At 38.4% G+C, this 25,254-nt stretch overlaps 1 protein-coding gene across 4 annotated transcripts in view; it reads right to left on the bottom strand.

Annotated features, from left to right (window-relative positions):
- OGDH (oxoglutarate dehydrogenase) overlaps positions 1-25,254 on the bottom strand; it is a 58,884-nt gene that overhangs the window by 19,793 nt on the left and 13,837 nt on the right. Inside the window, exons 3-12 of one of the 4 annotated variants that reach the window (XM_058194142.1) lie at positions 24,463-24,651; positions 21,332-21,422; positions 16,745-16,789; positions 14,238-14,353; positions 10,850-11,004; positions 9,779-9,925; positions 9,355-9,445; positions 8,144-8,323; positions 7,812-7,940; positions 6,525-6,704 (exon numbers count right to left, since the gene is read on the bottom strand). In XM_058194142.1, coding sequence (XP_058050125.1) covers positions 6,525-6,704; positions 7,812-7,940; positions 8,144-8,323; positions 9,355-9,445; positions 9,779-9,925; positions 10,850-11,004; positions 14,238-14,353; positions 16,745-16,789; positions 21,332-21,422; positions 24,463-24,651 — 1,323 coding nt within the window. Of the gene's footprint in view, positions 1-6,524; positions 6,705-7,811; positions 7,941-8,143; positions 8,324-9,354; positions 9,446-9,778; positions 9,926-10,849; positions 11,005-14,237; positions 14,354-16,744; positions 16,790-21,102; positions 21,206-21,331; positions 21,423-24,462; positions 24,652-25,254 lie in introns of all 4 variants that reach the window. The other 3 variants (XM_058194141.1, XM_058194145.1, XM_058194144.1) reach the window with 3 other exon arrangements.

The raw sequence follows: 25,254 nt of genomic DNA, 5'->3' as shown, positions 1-25,254 counted from the left end.
CTGATCAGTCACTTAGCATTCATTTAGAGGGTAATACTCAGAGGTGGGTTTCAGCAGGTTCTGACCAGTTCTGGAGAGCCGGTAGCGGAAATTTTGAACAGTTCGGAGAACCAGTAGTAAAAATTCTGACTGGCCCCGACTCCATCTATTCTCTGCCTCCAGAGTCCCGACTGATGGGGAGAAAATGGGGATTTTGCAATTATCTTCCCCTGGATTGGGGAGGGAATGGAGATTTTACAGTAACCTTCCCCTGCCACGCCCACCAAGCCACACCCACAGAACCAGTAGTAAAAAAACCTGAAACCCACCACTGGTAATGCTTGATTGAGAACAAGCATGGGTGTAAAGTGATAGCAAATGAACAGAATAAGATTCCCTGGAACGTTATCAGAAAAGAAAAAATGTTCCAGCTTTGGAAAATTTTACATTCAATTTAAACTTCTCTTTCCACCATTCTGCAAAACCCTTTGAAAACGATCCTCAAAGGAGAGGTGGATATGGCTGAGTAGGGCAAGCTATTATTTATTTACTAATATAAATACCATTGACTTATACAGACTTCCAGCTCTAAACTATCCTTGTTTTCAACATGTCTATATACCATTTCAGATTTTTGCTTTTTAAACTTAATCTCTTCCTCTTGAGGATCTAATGAACTGTATCCAGTCACAATTTTCTTAATGTTCCTCTCAACCCATTAATTTTTCCACTGTATATTTGTTCTTCAGTTCAATCCTCATGAATTCTTTCTATGTGACCAACCTGGTTTAGCACATTTCTTTTTAACTGATCAGTCACTTAGCATTCATTTAGAGGTAATTTATTCTAGAGTTCCTCTTTTCTGGTTTTGCCACAGACATTTCTCAGGTCCTACATTTCCACTCTTAACTCACTTTCAATTTTCTCTTGACATGCCTCTTTACATCCGCCATTTCTATATAATAAAGTCCACCAAAGCCCACACATACTTACAAGTAGTCCTCAACTTATGACCATAATTGAGCCCAAAAGTTCTGTTGCTAACCGAAACATTTAAGTGAGTTTTGCCCCAGGTCCTATAGTAGGACTTACCTAGTGGCACTGAGGGAAGCGAAGCGTTCCTACATTTCCTCCCTCATTGCGTCGGCAGATAACCGCCCGGCGGCCCTGTTTCGGGTGACCCGCTCCCTCCTTCATCAGGAGGTGCGGGATGACCCCTTACAGGGCCGTGCCGAGGAGTTTAGTGGTTATCTATACGATAAAATCTTTCAGCTTCGGGATGGATTGGATCAAAATTGGGTAGATCCAGATGAGAGGTCGGAGACTCGTCTCGTTGAGACTGTTTGGGATGGATTTGACCCTGTGACTCCCGAGGACATGGACAGGTTGTTGGGGCGGTTGAATGCCACCACATGTTTACTGGACCTGTGCCCCTCCTGGTTGGTGCTGGCCACACAGGAGGTGACACGAGGCTGGCTCCAGGGGATTATCAATGCTTCTTTGATGGAAGGGGTTTTCCCTGCCACCTTGAAAGAGGCGGTGGTGAGGCCCCTCCTCAAGAAGCCTTCCCTGGACCCGGCTGTTTTGGGAAATTATCGTCCGGGCTTTGTGGCGAAGGTTGTTGAGAGTGTGGTAGCACGTCAATTACCCCAATACCTGGATGAATCTGTCTATCTAGACCTGTTCCAGTCTGGCTTCCGGCCTGGATACAATACGGAGACGGTTTTGGTCGCGTTGGTTGATGATCTCTGGAGGGACAGGGACAGGGGATATTCCTCTGCCCTGGTCCTATTCGATCTCTCAGCGGCTTTTGATACCATCGACCATGATATCCTGCTGCACCGGTTAGGGAGTTTGGGAGTGGGAGGCACCGTTTATCGGTGGTTCTCCTCCTATCTCTCTGACCGGTCGCAGATGATGTTGGCAGGGGGGCAGAGATCAACCGCGAGGCCCCTCACATGTGGGGTGCTGCAGGGGTCGATTCTCTCGCCTCTACTGTTCAACATCTATATGAAGCCGCTGGGTGAGATCATCAATGGCTTTGGGTTGAGGTACCAACTGTACGCTGACGACACGCAGCTGTACTTTTCCACCCCAGGCCATCCCAACGAAGCTATCAAAGTGCTGTCCCGGTGTCTGGAAGCTGTACGGGTCTGGATGGGGAGAAACAGGCTAAAACTCAATCCCTCCAAGACGCGGCTGACTGTTGGGGGCGAATCACTGGCCCCAGTGGAAAGGGTGCACAACTTGGGTGTCCTCCTGGATGAGTGGTTGTCTTTCGAAGATCATTTGATGACCGTCGCCAGGAGAGCTTTTTACCAGGTTCGCCTGGTTCGCCAGTTGCGCCCCTTCCTTGACCGGGATGCCTTATGCACGGTCACTCATGCTCTGGTTACCTCTCGCTTGGATTACTGCAACGCTCTCTACATGGGGCTCCCCTTGAAGAGCACCCGGAGGCTTCAGTTAGTTCAGAATGCAGCTGCGCGGGTGATAGTGGGAGCCGCACGTGGCTCCCATGTAACACCAGTCCTGCGCAGACTGCACTGGCTACCTGTGGTTTTTCGGGTGGTGACTACCTTTAAAGTGCTCCATGGCTTAGGGCCAGGGTACTTACGGGACCGCCTGCTGTTACCGAATGCCTCCCACCGACCTGTACGCTCGCACAGAGAGGGACTCCTTAGGGTGCCGTCAGCCAAGCAATGTCGGCTGGCGGCCCCCAGGGGGAGGGTCTTCTCTGTGGGGGCTCCCACCCTTTGGAACGAACTTCCCCCTGGACTTCATCAACTGTCGGACCTTCGGACTTTCCGCCGCGAACTGAAGACCTATTTGTTTATTCGCGCAGGACTGGCATAGGATTTTAATAGTTTTAATGTTTTAATATTTCATAATTTTATGGGGTTTTATCATTTTAATGTTTTAATTCGGCCATCTGTGTAATAAGTTTTTTAAGTTATCATTTTATGTGTATATTGCTGTTGTTTTTTATCTTGGCTGTAAACTGCCCTGAGTCCCTCGGGAGAAGGGCGGTATAAAAATTCAATAAATAAATAAATAAAATAAATAAATTTTACAACCTTTCTTGCCATAGTAGTTAAGTGAATAACTGCATATATTAAGTTAGTAATACGGCTTCCCCATTGACTTTGCTTGTCAGAAAATCTCAAAAGGGAATCACATGACCCAGGGACATTGCAACCTTCATAAATATGAGTCAATTGCCAATCCTCTGAATTTTGATCATGACCATGGGAACGGTTCACATGTCACTTTTTTTAGTGCTGTTGTAACTTTTTTTTAATACTTTTTTTTATTTTATAAATAAACAAATATTTAATACATCAGTCATTCCTTCCGTGTGACATCTTGGTGTTTTCTTATGGCTTCATCTTTTTGTTGTTTCTTCTTTCTTCATTTCAATTTAATCTATACAATTTTTTCACAAGTACAATATTCTAATTATACCATTTTCTTACATAACTATCAATTGCTTATCTATATCTTTTTTCTAACCAATGGTAAAATTGATCCCATAACTTAAAATATTCTGTATCCTCTCTTTCTTTGATCATCAAAGTTAATCTGTTCATTTCTGCACAATCTAATTTTTTTTTAATAACTTCTCCTTCCAGGGGTATTTTCTCTGTTTTCCAGTTTTGTGCAAAACTATTCAAGTTGCTGTTATTTCATGTATAATCAAATAAATATTTTCTTTACTGGTTTTCTCTGGGAGAATACCCAATAAGAACAGCTCCGGCTTTAAATCAATGTGTTGTTTGGTCATTTCTTCTTTATTTATTCCAATAATTTTTAGCTTCTGAGCATGTCCACCACATATGATAATAAGATCCTGGTATCTGGTGACATTTCTAACATTTATCTTTAAATATTTTTGCCAGTTTTTCAGCAGGCATATGCCATCTATAAAACATTTTACATTGATTTTCTTTATATGCAATGGACATTGTTAATTTGTAGTTCTTCTCCCATAACTGTTGCCATTTATCTGGGTCTATTGAGTATCCGAAATTTTTGGCCCATGCTATCATTGTTTTCTTTACTTGTTCATCTTCTAACTCAATACCCAACAAAAAGTTATAATTTTTTTAATTAATGTATCCTCTGTTCCCGTGAGTATCCTATCCAGCTCTGTCTTTTCTAAGTAAAAACCATATAGTTTAGCATCTTTTTCATATCTTGTTTGTATTTGCATATACATGTACCAATCTAATTCAATCCCATTCTTCCAAATCTTGCTTCCACTTCAGTTCCCCCTTATCTGTTAATAATTCCTTATACCTAACAATGTTTCTAATGTTAAAAGTATTTGGATGTATTAAAGCTTCCATTGTTGATAACCATGTTGGAATTTTCATATAATATTTGTCTCTGACCTTCTCCCATACCAATAGCAATGCATTTCTTACATGTCTGTGAAAGTATGTATGTATCTTACTTCTTCTGCCACTAGATGGCACTGTTAACTAACTTTCAGCAATACACAGTGCTTTCAATTTCTCTTGCAATAATTAGTTTACAAAGTATCCTTTGTCAATTGCCACCTTCTATCATATTTATATGGCATGGGGTTCAGTCTTTTCCAGTTTATAGTCAATTAGTCCAAATTACTTTTATTTTGTAATGGATTCTCCAATTTTCCCTTTCTATTTCCAAAAGAGTAAAAAGCTGGCTCCCCCCCCACGCTTTCTTCGCTGCTAAGTTACCAGGCGTGAATGCGAATACACACACACCTCACTCTCAGCTTCTCTTTTCCACCTTATTTAATTTACAGGTGGATTTGAAGTGGAAAGTCTCTCTTTTTTCCTCAGAAAATCAGAGTCTCTCATTTCGATGTCACACGCTCTCTCTCTTCTTCCTCTTCCGTTGCAGCCGCCCCAGCTTTTTAGTGACTTCTATAACATAACATAACATCAGAGTTGGAAGGGACCTTGGAGGCCTTCTAGTCCAACCCCCTGCCCAGGCAGGAAACCCTACACCATCTCAGTCAGATGGTTATCCAACATTTTCTTAAAAATTTCCAGTGTTGGAGCATTCACAACTTCTGAAGGCAAGTCGTTCCACTTATTAATTGTTCTAACTGTCAGGAAATTTCTCCTTAGTTTCTAAGTTGCTTCTTTCTTTGATCAGTTTCCACCCATTGCTTCTTGTTCTACCCTCAGGTGCTTTGGTGAACAGCCCGACTCCCTCTTCTTTGTGGCAGCCCCTGAGATATTGGAACACAGCTATCATGTCTCCCCTAGTCCTTCTTTTTGTTAAACTAGACATACCCAGTTCCTGCAACCGTTCTTCATATGTTTTATCCTCCAGTCCCCTAATCATCTTTGTTGCTCTTCTCTGCACTCTTTCTAGAGTCTCAACATCTTTTTTACATCGTGGCGACCAAAACTGGATGCAATATTCCAAGTGTGGCCTTACCAAGGCATTATAAAGTGGTACTAACACTTCACGTGATCTTGATTCTATCCCTCTGTTTATGCAGCCCAGAACTGTGTTGGCTTTTTTAGCAGCAGCTGCACACTGCTGGCTCATATCTAAATGGTTGTCCACTAGGACTCCAAGATCTCTCTCACAGGTACTACTATTGAGCAAGGTACCACATATACGGTACCTGTGCATTTTGGTTTTTTGCCTAAATGTAGAACCTTACTTTTTTCACTGTTGAATTTCATTTTGTTAGATAGCGCCCAATGTTCAAGTCTGTCAAGATCTTTCTGTAACTTGAGCCTATTTTCTGGAGTGTTGGCTATTCCTGCCAGCTTGGTGTCATCTGCAAATTTGATGAGTTCCCCATCTATCCCCTCGTCCAAGTCGTTGATGAAGATGTTGAAGAGTACTGGGCCTAAAACAGAGCCTTGGGGTACTCCACTGCATACTTCCCTCCATGTGGATGTAGTTCCGTTGAGGACTACACGTTGAGTGCGGTTGGTCAGCCAGTTACGAATCCATCTGGTGGTGGTGCTGTCTAACCCACATTTTTCTACTTTATCTAGTAGTAGGTTATGGTCTACTTTATCAAATGCTTTACTGAAGTCCAAGTAAATTATATCGACAGCATTCCTCTGGTCTACTAATTTTGTCATTTTGTCAAAGAATGCGATAAGATTATGGTCGCTTTCTTCACTGCCCAGTTTGAGGACCTTCTTCTGTTCCGACTAGGGATTTTCCGGCCCCCCAAGCTGGACAGTCCGTGCTCTTCTTGCTTGTCATCCCTACAGGATGACTAAGGTTACTTCGGACTCCTGGGCAGCAGAGATATCGACAGGTCTTTGGGAGATCATAAAGAACCTGTTCTTGCCGCCGCGACGCTGGCCACGCCTCCCAGTACTGTTGTAACTTTGAATGGTAACTAAATGAATTGTTGTAAATTGAGGAGTACCTGTATTTTCTTCTGCTTTTAGGAAAATAGTACCCACTATCTTTCTGCTATCATTCAACACTTCAATCATTTTTAAAAATATTTCTTAAATAACCTATTATAGAGCCCCAACTAAATGTATCAGTACGTCAGAAGAATCAGTACTACTTACCAGATCCACAACTACATCTTTGTGAAAAGTACTTCTCCATTCAGCTGCCACGTTGCACACATATACCACAGCCTCTGGATCATCAGCATTGACATGAAAAATGGGTGCATTAACCACACGAGCCACATCTGTTGGGTATGGGGAAGAACGGGCCATACGAGGATCGGTAGTGAATCCAATCTGAGATGACAACAGAAGCCATTTTTAAAAAATAACCATAAAGGTAATATAGACTGTATGAGGACTTAATACATCATCACTCTCAATTTTTTAGGTGATAAATAGAAAAGTTAGTTAAATATTGAAGGAACGTCTTTTGTGGAATATTTCTTCCTGAGAATTATGTGTATATATGCAAATACCGATACTTTAGCATGAGGCATGGATTTTAAAAGGTAATGTCTCCAATCCTGGTTTTGCCAAGAATAGTCAAAAGATAAAAAGTATTATATCTTTTGTTTTATTTGTTGCTAGTTCTATACTTGCAGTCTCCTAAGACTTCCAATTTGGCATTTTCACTTCCGTTTGGACAACTTCTTTCTGATTCAAACAGTAGTGAATGTCTTAGAACCCTAAAGCTGTTCTTTCCTATAATCTTCCCAGAAGGCCATAGCTTAAAGGAAAGAAGCCCAAAACTACTGCTTTCCTGTTCCAAAAGGCTTTTCACCTAGAGGAATAAACAGAGCTATCAAGATAGAACTGAAAGAAAAATTTCTCAAGGACTACTATTCAAAGGCACATTATAACAATGAGGGTCTCACCAAGGAAAGATAAAAAAAAGGAATAATAGAGTTTTGCAGTACAAGATGTATTTTATTTTGTACCTTTATTTTATACCTAAGTTTCAGATAGGGGTGGTTGTTAATTGGTACAAACAGCAAAAGTATTTCTATTACATAAGTTCCATCCCTTCAAATTGCTCTGACAAAATTGTCCCCTTCAAGAGGTTTTTATTACCCATTAATATCATCATATTAATATCATCATGAATGTAGCACGATGTACAAATCGGTCCCTTAGTTTCAAATCAGAAAGCAAGAAACGTTCTTGGCTAACCATCAGGAAATCAGCCTTCATCTGACAAATTTAACGCTGAGTTGAATTTGCTTCAGTTTTTATTCTTGATCAACTTTTCGATCACTTCAAAGTAAATAAACTTATACAAAACACTACCTTTAAAGTTCAGCTAAGAATACAAACAATAAAACAGTTCCTAATCTGTTGTTTGTTCTTGGTTAGATTTAACTTAGAGGATTTGATATGGTAACAAAAGAACACGTATTTTACCTGATTGTTCACCACCACATGAACTGTCCCATGTGTTGTATAGGAAGGCAGGTCACTCAAATGGAAAGTCTCGTAAACAATCCCTTGACCAGCAAAAGCAGCATCTCCGTGCAGAAGGATTGACATCACCTTTTTAGACCAGAACATATTAAAGATGCGTTAAATATGGTAACTTTGGAGAATTAGGTGTCAAAGTGGCTGAAAATGAAGCATCCACAACAGTGTCACTATCAAAACAGAAGGAAAAATAATGTCTTCCCTTGGACACCCGCATGTACAAAACGGCAAAGAAAAGCACAAAGGAGAAGCTATTTCATATATGCCCAGCTTACTTTCTTTCCTTCAGTGTCCCCACAGTAAAATTGTTCTGCTTTTGTTTTGCCCTGAACAACAGGATCAGCAGCCTCCAAATGAGAAGGATTTGCAACCAGTGAAAGAGTGATTGTCCTGTCAGTGACACGGTTAATCCTTCGGTGATACATTCCCAAATGGTACTTTACATCTCCTGAGCCCTGGGAAAAGAGAGCATTATTAGGCAGTTATATTCTTTTTCTGTGAATTTTTAGAGCTTCAAAATGGCTACTTTGCAATTTAGAAGAAAATGAACACATATCCAAAATACATTCACAATGGCGTGCTCGCTCGTACGGCACTTCTGTGTATGCTTCTGCACATGTGCAGAAAGATCTGGGCAGATGGGTGGAGCCTCCCGCCCCCGCCACTATTGGTTGGCCCAATCCGGTGCGAACTGGTAGCAACCCATCACTGCAATGTGGTCTGAAATTCAAATTGGAATTAAGACAGTAGTGGGGTTCCTATTTGAATTCCTGATTGTGGTGTTCACTTTGTATAACATTAATAGGATTTATCAGACTAAATCTAGCTGGATTAAAATGCACAGTAGAAAAACTGTTACTCGGTCTATGAATGGCATAGTATTGATTGCCAGGAATCACACATTTTCATTATTTTTGCACCCAGCTGTTTCTTTAAGTCATCTGAGATGGTTTCTTTAAGTCATCTGAGACCCCTTAAGCTCAAGCTGACATGAAAGCACTTTAATGCCATGGGAACCCCATTCCTGACATTCAAGAGCAATCTTGAAAACAACTGGAAAACTGAAGAACTGGAAAAGTGTTAGGGCGCATTGTTGAAGTCACACTCGACTTTTTTCAGTGGCGGATACAGAAGTTGTCACTGTGTTTCAAAACTAAATACAGTGGTCCCTTGGTACTCAGCTGCTTTGAAACTCACTGAATTTGGTACTCAACGCATTTTGATGTGAAAACTTTGTGCCGGTACTCATTATTTGCTTGGTACTCAATGCACAAGCTAGAATTTGTCGGTGTCAGCTGCCTTGTGACTCACTATATTATTTCTTATGGGAAAAATTTGTTTGGTACTCATCATTTTTGATACTCATTGCACCTCCTGGAACCAATTAATGATGAGTACTGAGGTACCAGTGTACGGTTATTATTAACTAATATGACGAAAGTTCCTGTCAAATAAAATATATAACCCCAATAAAAGTTGAACTCACTTCATCTGCAGCTTCTAGCTTAGAATCAAACTGGCAGAAAATTTGTTCCAACTCCTTTCTGATAACATTGGCAAGAACATTCAGACGCCCTCTAGAAAACCAAAACGATATTTAGCCATATGTTACATGGAATACATTGTCTGCTGTAGGAGAAATAATAATTTTGATTAATAAATTAAATCAAATTTGACTTAAACAAGGTTTCAATTACTACTTTGTATACCTCTTTATGGCAACCCTATGTCCTATCAATATTTGAAAAAAAGTGGGCCTTTCGGACTAAAAAAAAGAGCAAAATCATAAAAATGAATAACAGGAAGAATACAGCTCAGAATGTTTTGACTGAAGGGCAAGTTGACATTCGGTATACACTCTCTTGTCAGCTTCACTCTCTTCAACCAGTTTCCTCCAAGGACAACTTTACCTGTGAGGCATTCCCATGATAACATAATCCACTCCTTTCTCACTTGACTTGTCAATTATTGTCTTTAAAGCAGGAATCAGAACCTCACAGCCTTCCAAACCAAACCGTTTCTCAGAAGACCACTTTCTGTGCAGGAACTCCTCAAACCTGGAAAACATAATTGCTGTTTAAAGACACCTGTCACATAATCTTTATGAGTGTCTGGGCTCTTCTGCAAAGCCATGCTAATGTGCATCCCTCCTGTCCTTGTGAGGAGAGTACATTGATGTAAATCGTACTGCTCTTATGGTCTATCTTATCGCATCTCAGAAATGAGGCTGGGAAGCGTTGCTGCCCTTACAGAATGAAATGTGGAGTAACTTGGAGACACTGATTCTCTGCTTTCCTTCCTCCTGCCCCAGCCCCAAGTGTCACCTATCAGGAGAAAAACTAAACACCATTTGCTCTCCTGAATGCATCTTGGTCTGGGTAACTACTTCAACAAATCCTGTTACTGTCAGGTGCAGATAACCATGGTCTCTCATGAATAGCCAAAGTCAGTAACTTTATTGTTTGCCACACATTACAAGAATATTACCAGACTGCTTCCCTTACTCTGGAATGACCAGATAGGCTTCATGGATCTTGGAAGAGGTCAAGATTATGGCACTTGCAGCTGTACAATGACTCCAAGCTAGGTTCTCCCTTGACCCCTCCTTCCAGCCTAGATGGCAGTTTCCCAACAGTTACCCATCTTTGCTTGTTATGTAAGAGAAGTTCTATATTGCCAATTGAAAGATTAGCCACTGTTTCAAGAGTGATCAAGAGTGAGGGAAACTGCAGTCTAAACATATATGGAGAACATTTTCCATGAGATACAAGCTTTCACAAATGTCATTATTGACACTTTGTGGGGTTATAAATATGGCTAGGGTGGAATGTTTACATCTCAATTTACTGAAGGTGTTATGTCCTTGTGTCTATGAAATATGAACTAGGAAAGCTTAAAATTGAACCTACCGTAATTCTTCTACTACTGGCACCTGTAATTCCAACCAATGGCAGTTATGCAAATTAATGAAAAAGAAATACCTGGTTGAACGCACTAGTCTGGCCAGCAGGGTGCGTTTCTCCTCATTGGAGAATTGCATGATACCAGGCGTTTCAAATTTCTGCCTTATCCACTGACATTGCTCAAGATCATTGATAAACATGAATTCTACTCCAATGTGCTGACAGTAAGCCATCTGTTAAAGAAAGGAAATATGCAAGTTGGAGCAGAAGATTCAACCATTTCCAAGCACAAATTAAAAGCTTACTTTATATGAGCTATGTCTTAATCTTATTCATAAGTTTTTCTCTTTCTGAAAACCAAGTTAATACTGCGGCAATTAAGTCAATACAGAAAGTCCAAGGCAGTTAATGGAGTTTCAGATAAAGTAATATTTCAGTCCAAGTGCTGACAAATCAAATTCAACAAATTACGCACTAGTTAGACATTATATTATTCTTGAAAAATGTAAATAGTCAAGATTTGGCAACAGAAGACTGCTTGCGCAATTCCATTCAATTATAAAACAGAAAGTTACATTTAGTTATAAAATGAAAAGTTAGCTATTCCCAAGATCTTCAATTAACAGTGGACAACAGGGGACCACTAATTGGAAAGATAAGATGTAGCAGTCAACTTTTCTTAGGAAAATATTGTTAGCTTTGGATTTATGTATGCAACATGCTTGCTGCATAGAAAGGTTGATACGCTTTTGGAAGAGGTCTGGTTTACATGAGACAGTGGCAAAAAGAGATGGTTTGAAATGTGTGGGAACATGGCTGTGGCATTTCTTTAAAAAGAGCCACATGTATTCTAGCTAAAAATTACCTGAAAAGAACTTGGCTGCTTTAAGGGGCTGACTTATTAAAGAAGCTGTACTTTAATGAGAATGGCCTGCTCTGTTTTCAAGCTTATGAGGAATCTGGGAAAAAGTTGTAGTTCTTTAAAAAGGCATAATATTTCCATATTTCCAAAGCACCTCTTTTTAATCATTTTCAAAGCAAGCACAGTTCTGTTGTCCAGTGCACTCTATAATCTGAATACTTGCTAAAATCAAAGAAAGGTAAGCCTAGGTGCAAAGTGTTTCTTGAAATCAGGAATTTGAAAACGACTGAATGGAAAACAGTCTGCCAGGGAGGGGTGGAGTAGAGGGACTACAAACAGAGAAACAGAGAATGTTTGGCAAGAAATGGCATTTAAATAACCTTGCTGGAAATTATTTTTAGCCAGAGTTGTGACGCCGAGAACATGAGCAGGGGACAGAGAATTATTCCCTTCATCAGAAAGTACTGCTACTTAAGAAAAGATAGAAATTAGAAGCTGGCTTATCGGGAAGGGGAGAACAACTCTAAAACCCAGAATAAATGGGAAGCTGGGCCAGGGAAAACCACTGCTAATGAGGTAGCTGAAGTTTTGTTTCTACAGAAGACAATTACAGCAGAGTCCTTAAAGGAGTTAAAATGACCTTGAGATACTGTATTTTTTTTGCTTTCCAATTCCATTTCCTTCTTCTTTTAGTTTTTTTTAGTCAGCAACAGCTTTTTTTTGTTTTTGTTTGACCCATTATTGTCAAAGGAAATTATGTGACTGCCAGGAAACAAAGGAAGAAAAGTGCTTCCTTTGAAAATGACCATTTTAAACTTTCATATGCAAGTATTTTTCCACAATGCATCCTTTTTTAGAATAGAGAACGCACTAGAACAGCTTTGCTCTTTCCTGATTGTTTTTGAGGATATGGGGAAACAACGTTATAGTTTTTATTTTACCGATTTCTAAAATAGTCACTGGGCTTGCACAACATGAGAGTAAAATGAATCTTGGCCAGGGGTGAAATCCTACCGGTTTGGACAGATTCAGGCGAACAGGTAGGGATGATTGGCATTGGTTTGCCGAACTGGTAGCAATCATCCCTGGTGGCCCAGCCCACTCCTGCCCGGTCGCCTCTTCCGGCTCGCTCGCTGCTTCCAACTGTTCGGTGTTTCTGACTGCTTGCCCTACCCACCCATTCCCGCCATATATAAGTTCCTTTTGCCATGTGGCCCAGCTACTTGCCTTGCCTGCTCAGCTCACCAAAGATAAGCAATGTATGTTGTCTGCTTGCCCTTCACCTTGGGTCGGGGCCCGGGGCCCAGGGCCATGCAATTTCCTGAGGCCCCGGAGTCGCTGCGTGCTTGCTGCCCACTTCAACTGGGTTGGCCTTGCCCTAGAGCCGTTGCCTGCTCGCTGCCCACTCTCCCTTTGCCATGCGATGCATCCTTACCTTCCTCCTGAGGCTGGCTGCCAGGGAAGTCAAGCCAGGGCTGAGCTGTCGCTGCTGGACTCCCTGCCAGCCCGCATCTCACCCCCCCTTGTTGCGAGATGCCTGTAGCCACAGCCTCTTTTTTTTTGGTGCACCTGGAGGTGCTTATTGTGCTGAAAGGTGCAGCCACTGCAGGCTTCTTGTAGCAAAAGTTACTAGAGCTGCTCCCCTTCTTAAACACACTGCCACCATTGCCATCCTGTTCTATGCGCTGGCCACGCATGCGCACACCATTTATTCATTCATCGTTCAGCAGCAGCAGCAGGCAACGGTGTACGCATGTGCAGCTGGTGCATGGAACAGGGTGGTGATGGTGGCGACGTGTTTAAGAAGGGGAGCGGCTCTGGTAACTTTTGTTACACGAAGCCTGAAGCCGCTGCATCTTTTGGCACAAGAAGCGCCTCCAGGCACACCAAAAAAAAGAGGCTGCGGCTGCAGGCATCTTGGGACAGAGGAAAATAGGCAGAATAGAAATTTTTCCCCCCCTACCGGGTTCTGTGGGCGTGGCTTGGGGGTGGTGGTCATGTGACTGAGTGGGTGGGGCTGTGAGTGATGTCGAGTTGGCCACGCCCACTCAGTCACAGGAAACCCCCCTACTAAGCCACACCCTCAGAACCGGTAGGGAAAATTTTTAGATTTTATCACTGGTCTTAGCTATTTGTATTTCAGAGTAGTAGGAAAGCCAGTTAGTTTAGCCCATTTATAGTTCAGTGTTTAGGAATTCAGGCAATTGGGATCATTTGGTAAACCATGGTTAATTATGCAAAAGAATGTTGTACAAACATGGCTACCTAATTTGATAATGGATATTAAGTAGCCTCACAATTTATTTCCCTAAAATAGATTCATAAGTTTAAGATTATACATGACATGATTATACATGTTTCCATAAGATAAAATATTCTTTTGTTCATATCAAAGCTTGCAGGTCTTCTCTATGGTAGGTCTGATGATGTCCACCCTACAGAACAATCTTCCTCCTATGTTATGTAAGAATGCAGTGGTGGCATATTCTTTTGATTTTCTAGCTACTAGAAAATTATTCCTTATTATTATTCCCTGATTCCTGATTATTTTACTAGATTGTTTACATCTATATGGTCCCAAAAATGCTTAGCTGGCTTTCTTACCTCCAAACGGCGGATGATTTCCCGAAGTGGAAGAGCGGACTCATTTCCCCCAATGAAAGTCGTAGTTGGCAAGTGAAAGACTTTGTCGAGGTCCGATTCATCTAGGCCATAAAACCCTGCAGGATTTTGCATAGGTAGCAGAAGGCAAAGGAGGATTGGGGAAGGTGTTCAGTTCAAGACAGTCGTTACACAGGAACCAGGTTTTTGGTAGAGACGAGGAGGGACAAGAAAAGCAGCACAAAGTAAGCATGAAGGAGGTTTGTATGAACAAAACACAAGCAAGAATTAAAATACTGGACAGGTAAAGTGAGAACAAAAGAAGTATAAAAGTCACGCAGCATATGAACGTAAGAAATATACTTGAACAAAAAATTGGTAATTAAACCCACGGAAGTGATTAACACAAAATTTAGACCTCCACACATACATTTGTAGAACATAAGGGGTACAAGTACAGCAAACACATATTGCACCACATTCCACCACATATTCAAAATTAAAAAAAACTGAAGCAGGAAATGAAGAGTTAAAGGACCAATTTCCCAGAACCAAAAGTATGAAAAGCTGCAGGATGATACAGGGTTCTGCAGAGGACTCTCCTGAATAGCTCACTACAAGGAACAAAGATTTTATATTGAAATGGTCTCTATGTAGACAAAACTCTTTCTACCAGCCTCACAAACACTTTGACTTCTGGAAATCTCAAAAGTATTGAAGAGCTATTACCAAACATTCCTTCTCACACTGGCTACATATGATTATTTAGCTAGACTATAACAGGACTAACATTAATATATTTTTGCATCAGCTGCTGGAATGCTTAAAAATTGTTCTGCAATTGATGATCAGATAGTTTTCAAAGCTGGAAGGATGACAAAAATGGAAACTTTCGGAAATGTACTGCAGCCTAATGAGAACAGACAACTACCATAGACAAGTTTTGAAATTATCCTTCACCTTCCCTTCAACTAAATGCTAAACCCAAAACTACGAAGGATAAATCTAACAGAGTAACTAAATTATCACAAAATACAAAAGAAACTAGAAAGAAGATCCTCAGTTATATAAAAGGCCAAAATCATATAAAGGCCAAATTCCTGATGGGGGGAAATTAACAACCTGAAGAAGGCTGGTAAAGCTACTTGATTGCTGGAAGTGATATAGGATTCCTGGATAGCAAATTCCATACTTGATTGTTATATCAAGAAGACTTTCCCGCCTAGATTTCTACCAACCATGCATCAGATGCAGCAGGACACAATGGACCTCAATGCCCGATGAAATATTGTGTAGGAAGTAATTCCATTCTTCTCATTTTAACAAGATTACAAACGCTTTGAAACAGATCAAAAGGAAAAATAAATGTATATGATATAGGGCTATCACAAAGAAAAGACACTCCATTCTTGTTTTAATATTGTTTGGCACACAATGTTTATTCAGTTATACAAATCAGCAGCCATCAATGATGCAGAATGATGGCAAAGAAAATAGGAGACCAATGTAATAGGTCTACTGTAGAGAAGCAATGCTTGGCTGGTTAATTCAGTACCTTAAGTAGAGAATGGCTTGTTTTTAAAATAAGCATTTTGGGTCCAAAGTTATATTCAGCTACTTAGGACTCTTGAATAAAAGATGAGATAGACATCTATACTGTAATAATTGTATTGTAGATAATTGGCCTGAAAAAGCCAAATGTCATTCTTATTCTTAGGCTAAATATTGTGAAATGTAAATATTGTGAAATATATTGTGAAATGCGATTGGAAGAGTTATTATAGGCATCAAATCTGCACAAACAATAGAGAATTTTCTCAAAACCCTTCAGTATTAAGCATATAGCCATTGCAATAAGACACTCAGATAAACTGCTGAATTGCATTTACATTATAAATCAATGTTCCTTTCAATCATTAGATTAAAAAGCACACATTTTCAGCTAGAAGTTTTCACTTAAAGTGCTCAGCTATTCTGCAAACAAAAAACAAAAAACAGAGCAAGCTTGTGAAAAGATGGCACTTCATTTTTCTTTTAGCAATGCAGATATAATTGTGAAAACTCACATCCTAAATTTCACTATCCACAAAGAACTTTCTGCACCAAACAACATAAAACTCAGCTAATATACTTCAACCAATTTGATATCTGTTCTGATGAACATCCAGTTAACAATTACATTTCAACAGAGACCAATGTGTTAAAGCACAACAAAGCTTTCTGAACTATTCCAAATAAGCAAACAAAAAGCAAATAAAGAGAAAATAGCTAACACATTGAACCCAATGAAAGAGAACATAATTAAGGAGCATGACTGATGAAGCGCTTTGATCACACACATCTCTCTGACTGTTAACACTGAAAGCAATTCTGATGGGAAAAGACAAAAGACCAAAAACACTGCTGTAAAACGGGGCAAATTGTAACTTTACCTACACTGTACATGCCCAGAGTCAACTATTCAGAGAGTCCTAAACTCCAGAAGGGTTAAACGCTCATTATTTGCATACCTCCTACTGTTAGCACTCTCAGCCGCTCCTTGAATACAGCAAGATCTGGGGAGGGAGGGAAAGGTCAGGTGCAGAAAGGAGAAGACAGAGAAACTGAGTCAAAGTTAGTTTCTTTTTAAATTCCAAAGAACTGAGAAAGTAGTTGCAAAAAGAGAAAGTAAGATTTTAAAAACAGCATCCGCACATACACAATAAAAAAAAATCACCAAAGAAAAGGGGGTTAGATGACTGTATGCCATGAGATAATCTGAAGAATCTTTCAGAACCAGCCATATTGACCACCAGGAAAATAAAATAAACACAGCAGTTACACCTGACAGATAATGGCAGTTAAGTTACATGTTTCAGACTTCATTGCTTATGCCAACAGAAAAAAAAAATCCTAAACATTGAAATTGTTAAATATCCTTAGGACATGTTTCCGTCAAAAATCACAAGTGAACAAGTATGACAGAATCTTGTACCCCTTCTACATGAGACTGTTGGGATTTAAGATTTTGTAAATCACTGCACTGGCAAGGAATAAGATAGCATAGGATTCACACACTTTATGCTACCATATCCTGTGCTATAGAATTGAACTGAAAAGTAACAAATATTAGGAAAAGTTACAGTCTTGTTTATGTACCTGAACCTTAAGTCAACAATCTATGCAAGGACAATTCTAGTTTTCCTATTCTTATCTATAATTTGTTTATATAAGTGAGAAACACAGTTCAACTGAAATATCTTAAACACATAGAATTATTACTCTTCTAGCTTGTCTCTGCACAAGAGAGAATTCAATTCTGTCAGACAAGATCTTCAACAATAATTTTATTGCACGTAACCTACAAATATAATACATTACTTCCGCTTGGATTTCTTCATAATAACATAGTAGAATTCTTTTTTCCCCAAGATATTTTGAATACTGCAAATCTGCATTTTTTTAAAAAAAGTGCTGGACAAATGAATAGATGAAAAGATTCAACAGCTACTAGGGTTGTAACAGTGGTGGGTTGCACCCATGAGCAAACCAGTAGCAATGGGATTTGAAACCCACTACTGGGTTGTAACCTTTAATCAGATACAGTGTATATAAATTATTAGGATGAGCTTTTATTTTGCTCTTGGTGTCTAACTGGTCTTGAGATTAGGGCAAAAATCCTATTACATTTTTTAGAAAAGGATATGGTGTTGTGTAGAACTTGCTTTTTGTCCAGCGCATATCTCATCCTGCCTTTTCACCGGTATGCTGAAGATACGTCATTTCAGTGCCAAATGATTCAGCTAATTATGTGGTTTTTTTAATAAGTGTATATGGAATCCTAGAAGTTCTGGATGACTTGCAGTATTATGTGTTCTGCATTGTCTAACAGAACAAGCAAAAAGGTTGAAGTCCTGAAACCTGTTTTAAAGTAATATTATTGAGATTTTAAAAGATGGGGCAACTAGGAGTCTCTCAAGAATAATTTTTATAAAACAGTGAAAGGTCCTTAAATTATAATTTATCAAAATGATTATATGTCACATTTGGAATCTTAGCTTTTGTGGTATGGTCCCAAAATTTTAAATCCCACATTTAGAAGCAGAGAACTTCAGAGGCCTCTGGGTCTTCCTGCTTACTTGGCTATGAGATGTCTTCCTCACGTTCTCCCAAGTATCACTTAAACTCTCAATCCATTACATATGGTAAGAGCAGGGACAATTACATTAACCTTGTTTTAAGAGGTTCTGATTTGTTCTGAAGTTAGAGACTACTTTATCCTCAGTTTGGCATTCTTCATATATGTTGGAATTTGATTCCTAGAATCCCACACAATCACTGCGAGAATTCTGGAAGTGGAAATCCATATATTTGAAGGGTGTTCTGGCTAGACAATGCTCTTTCAAATTAAATGAAAATAAAGTGTGGAAAAGGGTCAAAGGAGAAACACTTAATATGAATATGATTTTGTCTATTGTTTTTAGATAATACAAACTTAGCTTCATTTTAAAACCGTTGACCAGGATATTAGTTTCAAAGACATTGCACATCTCTTCAATAAACAGTATCAGCAGTTTGAAAGTTACAGCAACCCTTATCTGACTCTTCCTGAACTAAAGTTCAGGAAGTTCAGGAAGACATATTTATTCATCTGCGCAGGACTGGCATAGGGTTTTTAGTTTTTATTTGCTTTTAATTTTAGTGGGTTTTATTCTTTTAAAGATTTTAACTTGGGCCAAATCGAATAAGTTTTTTAAATAGTATTTTATTCTGTATTTATTATGTTTGTCTTGTTTTTATTTGGCTGTAAACCGCCCTGAGTCCTTTGGGAGAAGGATGGTATAAAAGTTTGATTAAATAAATAAATAAATAAAATAAAATAAAGTATATATCTATCAGCTACCTACCAGTTATGAATGGCATCCACCACTCATGTAGTTTTCCTGTTCTGAATGTATGCATATGGTTTCAAGCAAAGAATTTGACTTTATTCATAAATTTGTGGCACTGGAATGTTGTAAAGAACAGAGAGAATAGCCTTGAAGACAGGATGAAGAATTGATTTCAAGGCAACAATGATGTAAAAGGGGCCTGAGCATGGTCAAGAAAGTAACTTGAGAAAATGACTAAGAGAAGCTCTTCACCTGGGGATAAAAAGACGGAGTGGGAACTATATTCAGGTTTGAAATATTCTGTTATTATAGCTGTTATAACAAAAGCAGTACTGATCAAAATGGTGTTGCTTTCTTCATTTGGTCTGCCTGGTAGGGATGACAATAACTACTATGCATGGAGCCCATGCTACTTATTTATATTTTATACAATGTATTTATATAATATAACTGGTAAAATAAATCAAACATAATCCTTACATTTTTTAAATCATCTCCTATGTTGTTCAATTTTTATTCAGAAAAAATCATAATTTCTACATTCTAATAAAATATTCATCTAACAATTTCAACCATTCAGTAGATCTGACAGGAGACAAAGGCACAGATGAAACCACTTGAAGTGTCCATTACACACACATGCACACACACACACACACAAAATTCAGACGCTACCATCATTCCAGTGCACTCAAAATAGTTATCCCTGCTTAAGGTGAATCTTCAATCTTTGTGAAATGTGGAAGGAATTCAGAATACCCCCCCCCCCCAATATTCGGGTTCTGTTAAGGCCTGATACAACCTTCTGGGTTTTGGAGTTCTGCTTAATATACAGGGGGCAATAACTTCAGAATGGAGATGTAGTAAAGCAAACTGCACTCAATGTGTTCTTAGATATTCACCCAAGTTATATTGCTGTTTTATTTATATGTACTCATTTAAAATATTTATATAGTACCTCATCTTTCAACCAACTCTGGTTTTCTCAGATACTTTCCATTTCACTGATACACACATATACACCATCTAGTCGGTACACACAGTCAATTCTGAATGGGACACATCATTTATTTTACATGCATAAATATTCTAATCAAAATTTAGTCTCAAAAGGGGTTAGTTGTCATTATTGTTACTCTATTCTAGGTTAGAAGCATGCTACTTAGAAGCATTTGCAGAGCCAGATTGATTAACCTGTGGAAAGTACCAGCGATCAGTAATGCTCAGCCACCACATCTTGCCCTATACCGGAGGAAAAATAGTGGCCAAAATTAACAAACACAGTGAGCTCTACCGGAAAACCAAATTCCAAGTATTGCTCAGCAAGTGCACCCTCACCTGAAAACCACACATGCACCTCTCTAGCTGTTTCATTTCAGTATTTTGATTAGATGTGGGAATGCATTCCAAAGCTTCCTTATCATGATCACTGATGGAATCATTAGTCAAAGTTGAAATTGTGTCTATGTGTTTTCTTAGCTGTGCAGCTTGCCCTAAATCATGCACTGACCTGAAGTGAATGAGGAAGACCTCAGAGAAACTTGTCTCTTTCCCCACTCCTTCCTATAATAGCTATCAGTACCGAGCTCCAACAAATCAGCAGAGCTCTAAACAAGAGCTCTGTTGCCCTTTATAATACTTTCAGTTTAAAGGATGCTTATGTGTCTGTCACTCTAATACACTCATTTTCTTGGAGTGACAGAGTATTCACAGTTGCTAGTCACACCTTAGAGCTGGACTCCAAATCATAAGGACCGTAAGGAGGAGACTGCAATCTGTCTCAACCTGGGGATGCGATTATTTGAGGCTACAGTGGTAAGTGACTAGGCCTAGGGACAGATCAATGCTGCAACCATTCCTTTTTTAAAAAAAGTGATCATTAGAAAGGAAACTTAAGACCTTTCCCTTCAAATTTAGTGAAGCAATCTATCTAGAAGCTGTGAAAGTGAGAGAGGAGCCCAAGCGATGCGGCACTAGCTGCTTTTTGGATCCCTCACCCAGTTTGTCTGCGGAACTGATAATATCAGCTGGAACGGAAGAGTCCAGATCAGCATCCAAGATGCCCAATGGATCGAGCTGGGCTACATGATGCCCTCGAATCTATGAAATGGGCCAGAAATGAAAAGGATAGTGGAAACCAAAAGAGGGAAATGGGGGGGAAGAGAGATGGAAAGGAAAGGGGTATAAAAGTTAAACGTTGTATTCAACTTGCAGAATAATTCTCACCAATGTTTGGCGAATCAGTTACTGTCGAATCATCAAAATTTACACAACTAATGCCGAGAGGATCAAGCTTGGCAATGTGGTGACCCCTGACCTAGAAACAACAACAAAATTAGTCACGAAATTAGGTAGCAATCATCCTTCCCATTGCAGGAGTATTGAATTTATCCAAATCCACGCTATTGTATTTCAACAGAGTTATGAATTTGTGAAAAACTAGCTTACATTTATATATAAAAGTATTTTTTTACTTGAAGTAAGAAAGTTTGTTGTATTTACTAAAAATCTTGTGACTTAGCACTTTAAAATTTCCCTTCATTTAATTAAACTGGGAAAAAAAATAAGAAAAAACAAAAATAACATATAAAAGGATATATACATGTATATATACATATACAATTTTACACAAAAGTTTCACAAAATAATAACTATATTTCATTAGAATGATTGACATATAGTTTATTGCTACAAGCACCATATTTGTAAGTTGCAAATAGCATCAAGTCTTCTCAGACCACTGAGTAATTGGGGCCATTTATCTTTCCAGTGTTGAAGCCCAATTCTCTTAGTAATAGGAAGGACTTGGAAAATCAATTTCCTTTGTCCAGTGGCTAATTTCTATATATAGATACATAGCCCAAACGGATGTGGACATCTGAATACAGACATACATTCACAAAGAGAAAGAGACAGAGTTCTTCACAGAATATAACTATTTTAAGAAACACAAGGGAAATGTGTTTGAGGGAAACATTCTCACTGCATCACCAACAATACAATAATTTCCATTTTAATACAAATGCAATTAAGTCCAATAAATCCAAACTATTATTCTTTATTGAATAGGCTTTAGTCAAAGATCTGTTGAAATAAGATGTTAAGACAGTATTGCAAAATGGAGATCTTTGCTCCTTATTTCATGCAATCTACTATTTGAGTATCACATTGATTTGTCCGCAACAAGTATTTAAATGTTAATTATAGGGTTTTCACCATCATATTTGGTGAAATGATGCCAATCCTAATCAATATACCATTTGATGTTATGAATATTGTTATTAGGCAGCAAAATATTTATTTTTTTAACATAGGAAATAGACTAATAAAAGCTCACCACAATAATTTACTTTTATGGCTCATTATAACAACGCTCATTTGGAAAACAGAAACAAAAACAATTTCTGTAGTCAATGTTTAAAAGTTTATTCTGAGAAAGTTGTACAGAGAATGCAATTTACATTAGTTCAGTTTAATTCTAATTCTCCTATTTACGGGGTTGTATTGATTTTAATGCTGGAAAACAACAGAGATGAAGCCACAAGTGACTGGATTTTTAACATATCTGATGGAAATTTGAAGAATGTGAATAGATAAAATCTTGGGTGATGTATTGGAATTTTTTCATTTGTGTCCATACTTCTCAGTCTAGCAAGGGTAGAATATATCTTATTAAGACATAATGATTTCTCTGTAACTGATCCTGTTAAGGTATCTTTTTCCTATTTCCCTATATTTATATACAGTATTTTAACTAGAAAACTTTTGTATAGACTAAACTTCAAGAAAATCCTGTCACCTTTCTCTTTGTAATAACAAAAGGTCTTGTGTAACTGTTCTCGTAAAAATGATTTGGGCTATGCAATTTGAGTAGGAAGACCAGGATGCAGATTTGAAAATCAATGTCTAGAAATATGACTAAGTATGGTAGCTAGCTTACCCAATCTACAATGAACAATTTAACCACAGCAAAATTATTATTTTTCTTCTAGTTTTATAAATAAGAATGATGTTCTTATTATTCATATATTTTTATATAATTTCATCAAAGGTATTTCTTTTAAACTGTGCTACCTCAAAGCAAAACTTAATCTTGTTAAAGAAAAATTGTGTCTAAAAGATGCTTATGGAACAGGGATCCATATACCTGATTCTCAACAGCAATGGAATGTCCCATCTGGGATTAAGAGACTATACCAGATGGTCTTAAGGGCAGAAGATTTACCCAGTCAGATTATCACTATTCTATTAAGTTCCATTTTTTTGCTCCTGCTCATTATAACAAGTCAATTAGATTAATTACATAGATTAAAGGTACTGCATAAAACTGCATATTGAAAAAGCTGTTTCATCTGACTTTTTTTCCTGAAGCACTGTAAGTGATAAATCTCAAAAGTTCACATCCATTCTTCTACTCAATGAATAAAACACATATGTGTGAAGAAAGCAATTTACCACAGCAGCTATTTGATTTTAAAATGTGAAGAATATAACAAAAGAAATCATATTCTTAAGCAGGCAATTTTCTGAAATATGAAGCTGTTAAACAATTTCAATTAATGCTTTACGATCCATCTCAAGGAGAATATAGAGTAGGAAAAATGAAGTAACAAAAACCAGTTTAATCAAGGGAGAAAAAAAGGCTCTGAAAAGACTTCGAATACAATAATATACAATTAAATAACTTTTCAAATCTTGGAATCCTGTTCAATTTTTAAAAAATATTGTAGGAATCTCCTGAGATCTTAGCAATTTTATTTGCATAATCATACTAAAAAATACCTGAAATGAAGTAAGAAATGTCAATAAGACCAAGAATTAGTCCAGTGATCATATTTGACTGAGCTTTCCATCCTTCTGAGGTCGGTAAAATGAGGACCCAGATTGTTGCAATATGCTGACTCTATAAACCACTTAGAGAGAGCTGTAAAGCACTGTGAAGTCTAAGTCTAAGTGCTATTGCTATTTTTTTAAAAAGCCACTAGAACTAAGACTAGATCCTGCTATACTGCATTTCTATAAGGATGAAAAAGCCTTCCTTATTATTCTATATTTTACAAAACAATCTGAAGCAATTCTATGTACAGATGCTATTATCAGGTCAGTTTCTATGAGTGCGCAAATTTTGTTCTACTGTTCGTAATACAAGACATACAACCAAGCATCAGTTATCTTGCTCATGTTTTGGTTTGTTTCATTTGTTATTTCTCTTGTTCAGTGACTGGAATAAAAAGTAAAGCAAGTTGACCAAAAACGCTCCATTCTATTTAAGCATCAAGTTTAAATCTTATGTCTGACCAATAGTTACCACATACAAATTAAAAAAATAAACCATTAAAAAAAACTCATACCCTTACCTGATATGCCCTGATAAGTGATTGGACTGCAAGATGATCTTCCACCAGCTTATCTACATTTGGCTGTGCTTGAACCAGAGACTGTGCGTGTGCCAGGGTTGATAGGCTGGTATTTAACGGAGGGGGGCTTTGGTAAGCAGTACCTGGAGCAGCTCCAGCATTGGCATTGCGAAAGAATATGTCCCATGACTAAAGCAAATAAAAATAGAAGTCCATTTTATAGGGAATTACTTCTCCAAATAACTTAAATCTATTTTAACGAAGTCAAATTTCTATTTTAACGAAGTCAAAACTTCTATAGTAGTACATACCGTACATTACTAGACACATTATTAGAAATATCCAAAATGTAGTTAGGAGAGGGAGTCTTACTGTCTCCCCTTAATTAATTTCATAAGATAAGCTTTGTAGAACATATCAATAATAGTCCTTGACTTACAACCATTCCTTTAGTGATTAATTGACATTACAACAGTATTGAAAAAAGTGATTTATAAGTGGCCCTGCCACTCACAACTACTGCAGCATACCCACAATAATGTGAGCAAAGTTTGGGCCCTTGGCAATTGGCATGCACAGTATTTAGGATGGATGCAGTGTCCTGCTGTCATATGATTGCCATTTGTGGCCATCCCAGCCAGATTCCAATGAGCAAAATCAATGGGGGAAGCCAGATTCATTTAACTACTGCAGCTATTTCATTAACAACCATGAAAAAAGATCATAAAATCAGGTCTGAGTTACTTAACAACCACCTTGCAACAGAAATTCTGGTGCCAATAGTGGTCGTTA

Source organism: Ahaetulla prasina, chromosome 9 (genome assembly GCF_028640845.1).
Source record: "Ahaetulla prasina isolate Xishuangbanna chromosome 9, ASM2864084v1, whole genome shotgun sequence".
Classification (NCBI taxonomy): Eukaryota; Metazoa; Chordata; class Lepidosauria; order Squamata; family Colubridae; genus Ahaetulla; species Ahaetulla prasina.
This window is presented reverse-complemented; position numbering and strand designations above follow the sequence as displayed.